The sequence below is a fragment of the Blennius ocellaris genome (assembly GCF_963422515.1).
Source record: "Blennius ocellaris genome assembly, chromosome: 19".
NCBI lineage: Eukaryota > Metazoa > Chordata > Actinopteri > Blenniiformes > Blenniidae > Blennius > Blennius ocellaris.
The window spans coordinates 15,118,640-15,126,080 of record NC_137668.1 but is presented as its reverse complement, the minus strand read 5'-3'; the positions used below and the strand labels follow the sequence as shown (position 1 = coordinate 15,126,080).

The following is a 7,441-nucleotide window of genomic DNA, read 5'->3' as shown; positions in this document are numbered from 1 at the left end:
GTGTTTGGCTGTAAACGTGTTTCTTTTCTGTACTGTAATAATAAAACAGCGCTGCAGGAGGCAGCCATGTTGCTTGTTTGTTGCAGGAGCGCTGCAAACTGGGAGATGTGTCCCTCCCAACTAGTAACTTACCCAGTTCCCAGCTGCAAACACACAGTGTAACCCTACCCAGAGCCCCACTACTATATTGAACTAATAAAAAAATAAACGGAACTATTTAGACATGTATTTCCACAGTTAATGTAATGCATTTTTAAATAAAAACTTAAAGTACTCAATTTCCCATGATGCTCCGCTGTGAAGCGTTGTCTGTGGCAACGCAGCAGGAAGTGGCGCGCGACGGTTGAAAAGTTGTCATATTGCAAACTGTAAACGATTGGAGTCTTTTAAACGCTTAAACCGTTTCTTCCCACCCCCCCCCCCCCCCCCCCCCCCCCTTTGTATTACGAGCCGCTGCTCTGGGTTATTAAACGTAAGTGTGAACTCTCTTTTAAACTGACTGTAGCTGTGCGGTTTCGCTATCGTTTGTCAAAGTTGCTAATCAGAGTTCAGTCAGTCAAGCTACTTAGAATGACATTATTGTCATTCTTACTGAACAATACTCCAGGAGAAGCCCGACGATTGACTTGTTCTTGTTGTCTGTGTGAACAGATGTCGTTTGCCAGGGCGGGACGTCCACAGCAGCACAGCAAAGGGAAAAGGCCTGTTCGCCCAAAGAAAGCAGCATCGACCAGAAGAGACTGGGTGGTGAGTACTGACAGTTAGTATTTCACCCCCTGGAAAGAAACCAGGAAACTATGACCACCTCTTTGTTCCTTTCACATGGATTGTATCATTGCAGCACAACTCTTCAGATTATCAGAGACAGCAATGACTTATATGAACACGAACACAGCCAGGTGCAAAGTGTTTATTTGTGTTCCGCGTGACCCCAGTAAAAACACATCACACCAAGAGCCAGATGTTTCTTTTCTTGTGCATGCTTGACATTCACATAGTGTTAAACCAACATTGGATCATGCTGTTATTTGAACTTTTTGGGGATTTCAACCAGCTAGACACTCCTGCTCCAGCTGAACTGAAGTCTAAGCAACATCAGTTTATCATTCTGCGATGGCCCTGGAGAAAATCCCTTCATCTTCGATATTACCTTGTCTAATTCAGAGTAGTGGAGGACTGGACACACATCACAAAGAAGGGAAGCTGACCGAGGCGAGAGCCTGAGCCACTACACTTCAAATCAATCCATTCACACACTAACATTCCACAGATCCTGCAGGTGGGTCATCGACTAAAACTGCTTTTGCCTCCCTCCTATTCATTTTGTTTCAGAGCACTGTAAATGACTTGTCTGTGCACAAGCTGACGCCTTCAGAGCTGGTAAGGTCTTTAATGACGTGCTTGTTGTTTGTTTGATTCCCTTTGAGGACATTTTCTATGCAAAGTGTAATCCTTCACTTTATTTTATACATTATGACAACACCTAAGCAATTGCAACACAAAGAAACTAAACTGACAGCTGGACTTCCAAAATGGAGACGTTGTTTTCTAGCATACGCGTGCTTGTCTCGTCGCTGCCTTTTGCTGTAGAGCCACCGGCATGAGATGCACAAGTCCCACAACCAGGCTGCAGCTCAGTGGGAGCTGAAAGAGCAAGCCCTAAAGCGCCACCTCCGCCATGGTGGGAGTCCTGTACACTTGGACCGGGCCAGCCTCAGCATCATCAGGGAGGTGCGTGTCCCCGTGTCTGTGATGATTCTGTTAGTACTTTGTGGTCTCGTCCGTGCCGACTGTAATGTTTGTGGATCTCGATCCATCCAGTGAAATAATTCCTCCCGCACGGCGGTGTGTTGCAACAGGTTTTCTCTGATCAGCTGCTGCTGCAAGATGTGTTGGCCCGGTCGGACCGAGCCATGGCTGTGGTCAAGGACATATTTGGAGATGCACCTCGCAGACAAACCGGTATCGCACCTGCTCGTTAACGGTGATGATTAACGTCGATTCGCTGCTGAGATGTAATCCACTCGGCCTGTGTTCGCAGGGCATCCCAGTGTGACTGTGGCTCCAGACTGTGACTCTGACTCAGAACTGCCGGTCCTCCAGAGACCAGATCCTCCAACGCAACTATCTCTTCTCAGCCAGTCTATGATGGATCAAGAGGTGCCCGTCTTGTCGTTATCGACTCTCATATATGCGGATTGTCTTGTTTGGTTGATATTAACATGTTTGAAACGTTTGTTTTTTTAAGGCTCTAAATGAAGTAGACTTCAAAGATGCTCATCCTTCTGACAGTCCAGACTGTCATGTAGTCCGAAGGTACGACTCGTTCCAAAACAGACAAGAGCTGCAAATGACAAGCTGCTGTTATGGTGGCTTTAAGTGTTTGTTTTTTTTTTTTGCAGGGTTAATGTACGTAAAATGAAGGGACGGTCTCGTGCACAACAACAGATAGTCCAACACTCCAACTATCACCGAAGAGACAGAGAGGATGTTCCTGTGACTCCCTCCTCCAGCAGAATCCCAGACCATGCAGGTGTTATGGTGTAATTTGCTCTTACTGATCACATTGATGCACAAGAAGCAATGATCTTTATATTAAGAAGACATACTCACTTATCCACCCTTATTTTAGCTCTCAATGCCACGGCGGCTGTTCAGCGTGTGCGCAACAAAACCAGTAACTCGGAGAACGACAAGGATGAAATCTCACCCCCGGTTTCTCGCGTTCTAAATCCTGAACTTCTCAACCAAACAGGTAGTGTTGTTGCAAGGGATTTCCTGCACACTGAAATACTCGGATGTAATATTTTGTTGTTGTTTGTTTCTCAGAAAAGATCTCCGTTCACGGGCCCAGGAAAAGTGTTTCTCACAGTTCGGTGCTGGATGGATCCTCTGCCGGTGGGGATCAGTCCAGTCTGGGCATGCTCCAGGCCTTGCTCGGTCAGGTGGAAGCAGATTTGGATTCGCTGAGTCCAGACGCGGCGTCGGCGCAGGGTCCGAAGCAGCACAGAACGCAAGGCCTCACTGGATTCTCCGTGGCGTTGGTCTCCACGCTGGGACGTTTAGTACACCTACTGAAACAGGTACTGCCGGGCAAGGGACAGGCAAACTGTGATCCATCAGAGTTCTCGTTTTTAAATCGAGGTGTCATCGACAATGAACGTCCAATACGCTTGGCGAAGTCACGGGGAATTATGAATGAACGACCTGCCTGCATTGTGTCAGAGGGAAGATGAACGTCGGAAGGAGGCAGAAGAGAGAAGAAGACTAGAGCAGGATCTGGGCGAGCAGAGAGGACTGATTGACGCGCTCACAGCTGAGACAATGACTCTGAGAGAAGAAGCTGCTTCCCTGCGGGTGAGACGGAACTTTGACATTTTGCTGATTTTTCCCCACTGTACCGACGTGTGAGATTCGGAGGGTTTCAGTCTTGGTGCCTTTCAGGCAGAGTTGCAGCAGCAGACATCAGAGCTGGAGCAGAAGTTGGACTCGATGGTGTTGGTGATGGGAGGACTCGGACTACTCGGCCAACACAGAGGCAAATCCCAAGTCTCTGACGTCAGCAACGCAGGTTCGCGTGAGTCTTTATATCTCTGCCCGTGAATGGAAACTGTATGGATTAGTAATTTCTTCTCAAAATCCTATTTTACAGTGCATCAGTCTGCACCTGTTGCTGATCAGGTTCCCAAACTCCCACAAGTTTTAGTCTCTCCCGCTCTTCTTTCTCCACCTTGCCAGGGTGATAAATGGCAAAATAATCCAGGTCATTTTCTTGTACTTTTCAACGATCTATCTCTCGTCTTCAATGTGACACAGCTGATAATCCAGATTAGTTTTTTTTTTTTTTTTTTTACAGTGACCAATCCATTGCAGCAGCAGTTTCCTCCTCTGGCTCGCCTCCATCACGGTGTGGACGCTCGGGCTCACGGCTCAGCCTCCAGTCTTAACGACCTGCAGCTCACCAGACCTCCCTCCGCCTCCTCGCTGTCGCCGTCCTCAGACCCTGTTCGCGCGCAGCTCTCTCCGGAGGCGATGCTGGCTGACATCACGCAGCTGAGCAGACAGAACGACGTAATCAGAGCTCAGCTGGGCGGCGCCCGGGTCATCAGTTCGGACGCGGGGGGATCGATCAGGAGCAGCAGCAGCAGCGAGCAGAGAAGATGGAGTTCCAGCAGCACAGGGAGAGTCGCAGCTCGGAGTGCTGGAGAGACCAGAAGGTCTGTGTCTCCTGAAGAACTGCTGCCGACTCCACAGGTGAGGCTTGATATGGATTTATGGTCTCTGAACTGTGATCCACCTTCACACTAAATCTTTGTTTTTTTTGTTGTCGTTGCACAGGTTAGGTCGCCTGACGTCACTTCCGACAGCGTGGAGCAGCGGCTGCTGGAGTTGAACAGGCAGAGCGCAGCAGCCAGGGGGCGGCTGCTCCAGCTCATCGAGCAGCAAAAGCAAAGCGTCTCAGGCAAAGTGTCTCCGTCTGTCTCCCCCATCCCTCCGTCCGCCTTCAGTCCAAACGCAGCCGGTACGGCAGGCGTAAAAGCAGCTCGCCGCGTCGGTTCTGACCACACGGGTCAGTTAAAAATCTTTACATCTCGTCCTTTTCCAGCAGGAGAAGACGGCATCAAGGCGTCAGTTCCGCTGCCTGAAGAGGAGTTTCAGTCGGACAGTCATGGCGCTGAGAGACGGTGAGTCGCTGTAAATCATGAAAGGAGTGTGTGGGGGGGTAAAGACGTGGCCAGAATGTTTACCATGATACCTTTTGGTTGCAGAAGTGCTGGATCTGAGTTGTCGTCTCACAGTTTTGGAGGACAAAAGAGGGAAGGCAGAACGCAGGTACCCCCTCAACGTGTGAACTGTAAATAGTAAGTATGTGCTTGATCTCCACTGATTTGTCCTTCCTAACGTTCCTCACCTATCTTTCCTAGATGGACCGGCAGAGACAACGAGAAGGATGGTTTGCGTTGTCCGCTCACGTGAGATGACGAGAGAAATCTGAAGAAATTGTGTACAAGTATTTAATCCTATTATGTTTTAATGACTGAATTAAAGTATTTAAACATGTTTTAACCCTTTAACGAGCTTTGAGTGTTTTTTGTCTGCACTGCATATTCATTGTGAATTGCATTTGTGAATGTTTTACGTACAACTCAACCAACTTTCTACTTAGTCAATATACTGTAGTTGATGAGTTAAAGGTGCAGCACATGCAATTTAAGTTATGCCACTTTTATGCACAAGCTGGCAGTAGTGATTTACAATTTAAAAAGAAAATTGGTGTAACATCTCCACACTTGATTTTGTACAAAAATGCAGCAGAGACTAGGAACTTGAAATATCACTCTACACTTTCTTGTGCTTTTTACTGCTTCTGAGATTTATTTGTTTAAAATAATGCTTTATATTCTGCAGTGCAGATGTCCAAACTTTTTTAGACCACCACTGACCCAAATATGCTTTTATTTTTCCCACCACATCAGTCAAACATATAGTCAACTCCTTGTTAAATGGCTGCCTGGTAACCTGATAGAAATGCAATACTTAAGTACAACAGAAAACTGACATCAGCCTGATCATCCGTGACCATTGATTTAGATTGTCTGGTACAATTTTCTCACTATTGCAGCCTGGTACCGACAGAGGACCTTAAATGATGACGCATTAAGCACCATCAAGTCACTCTTGGTCATGTTATTAAGTTGTAAGAGGAAAATGAATGTACTGCAGTCTAACGTCAGCAGATGGCAATAAAGAGTCACTGAGAAAGGCAACGTTCTGATAAAACAAACTTCTGGAAATGACTGAGGGTGTATTTTTTTTTTAACTATGGATTTCTAAATAGTTATTATCATAATTTTATCAGTAATTTTTTATTGAGAAAGGACATGAAATTGTGTTTTTCTTTGGAGACATTACAGTATGTTGTCACTATATTGATAAGTATAATCTTCACACTAAAAACACCATTTCCCCTCTTATTTCACAGGTTTCTGATAGTATTTCCTCCTGTACCTTCTTTCTGGTCAATGGCGCGAGTGTAAATGTATTTATTTTGTTCTAATTGTTTTTAAGGATTCCTTGTTTCTTACTCAAACGTGAGCAGGAAGTCCCTGGCTTCATCCACTTTGAATGGATTAAAAAGTCATAAATTAGTGGGCGTGTGGCGACACTTCCACTTCAGGTGGTGTTTGCCGTTGGTTTTACGGGTTTTGAAGGTGACGCTGGAAGAGGAAGGAGAGCACTTGAGTTCTCAAGTCAGTCAGTAGAGCCGTGTGGGTGACGGCCATGGCCAGCAGGGAAATCAAAAGGAGTAAATATTGCAGATAATAACCGGGGGGAGGCATAAAGGCGCCAGGGACAGCGGCCATGAACGGGGGGTCAGAGGTCACAGTGGAGACATAGGGGGAGGCGGGCAGGGCTCATTGTGCCCGGCCAGGCTCACTGAAGGACGGGGTGAATGGGGATTAACCCCACCCCAGTGCCCCTCAATACCCCCTCCTCCACCACAGGGCACGGAGAGGGTTCCCATGTGACTAATACCTTAATGTGGGCCCCTCAGGAGCCTGAACATACCTCCTCTACACACACACACACACACACACATTTTCTCACACGTGCATCCAGCAAGTCATAGAGGAGAGGAAAAGCTCAAGAGATTTTAATTAGTCAGATTTTACAAAAAAAAAAGATGTGCACGCAAATAGCGCTTGAGTATGCTTTACACATGCAGTATGGAGGGGGGGCATGAAGCGTGGGGGGGTGTGGGCATTTTCTTCCCTCATTTAAATCTGCCCCCACTTCACCTCAGTGAAGGAGACTGCAGTCACTCAGAAAAACACACACACTAAAGCTTGTGCACACACTCACAATGTTGCCTTTGATTGTGACGTAGGACTCGTCGCGCAGTCGTCTAGACTGTTGAAGGATCCGAACAGGAGGTTTGTTGTTTGGCTTTCTAAATCATCTGTATTCCTAAATCATATTGTCCTCAAGTGTTTGAAACATAATATCCTCTGAGCTACAGTGAGAGTGTATATCATTATTCTATTCAGTCATACTCTGTTTCTGATTTATTCAAATATGCTATTAAGAAACAAGCAAGTAATAGACTGACTTGTTTTGGGAACTTTCACATAAGTTAATTAGAATCAGGACAAAATGTATCTATTACTGTTTCATTTCTTGAAACCAAGAATATAATTAAATATCTTTCATCACAAACTTTCACAAACTCCCCAAAAAACAATAGTATTAAAGCATTATACTAAACTTTTAAGCGAGCATTATATGAGTCATATTATCTATATTATCTTTGACTTCACTTTCCTTTAAATTGCTACAGTGCAGCCATAAAGCCACCAGAGGGCGATGTTATGTTCTACTCCAGCTTCATTTTTTAGTGAAAAGATTTTTTCACCCCAAAACTTTTAAGCCACTATTTAAA

The 7,441-nt window shown here is 45.8% G+C and overlaps 1 protein-coding gene across 2 annotated transcripts; it reads left to right on the top strand.

Annotated features, from left to right (window-relative positions):
• Window positions 1-452: 452 nt before the first annotated feature.
• spice1 (spindle and centriole associated protein 1) lies at window positions 453-5,017 on the top strand. 2 transcript variants are annotated; one of them, XM_080514956.1, is made up of 18 exons: window positions 453-472; window positions 652-747; window positions 1,333-1,380; window positions 1,591-1,731; window positions 1,860-1,962; window positions 2,042-2,160; window positions 2,249-2,316; window positions 2,403-2,533; window positions 2,633-2,755; window positions 2,830-3,083; window positions 3,226-3,357; window positions 3,445-3,571; window positions 3,653-3,763; window positions 3,857-4,254; window positions 4,339-4,522; window positions 4,610-4,685; window positions 4,770-4,833; window positions 4,926-5,017. In XM_080514956.1, exons 2-18 carry the CDS (start codon window positions 652-654, stop codon window positions 4,980-4,982), a joined length of 2,232 nt encoding a protein of 743 aa, XP_080371082.1. In that variant the 5' UTR covers window positions 453-472; the 3' UTR covers window positions 4,983-5,017. The 2 variants fall into 2 exon arrangements, with proteins under 2 accessions (XP_080371082.1, XP_080371081.1); XM_080514955.1 differs by having other exon boundaries at window positions 4,607-4,685.
• Window positions 5,018-7,441: the final 2,424 nt, after the last annotated feature.

Coding starts and splice junctions, on each gene's coding strand:
- spice1 (XM_080514955.1), top strand. CDS start 652: ATGTCGTTTGCCAGGGCGGGACGTCCACAGCAGCACAGCAAAGGGAAA. Junction 1,963..2,041: donor TGCACCTCGCAGACAAACCG/GTATCGCACCTG, acceptor CTGTGTTCGCAG/GGCATCCCAGTGTGACTGTG. Junction 2,534..2,632: donor CAGAATCCCAGACCATGCAG/GTGTTATGGTGT, acceptor CCCTTATTTTAG/CTCTCAATGCCACGGCGGCT.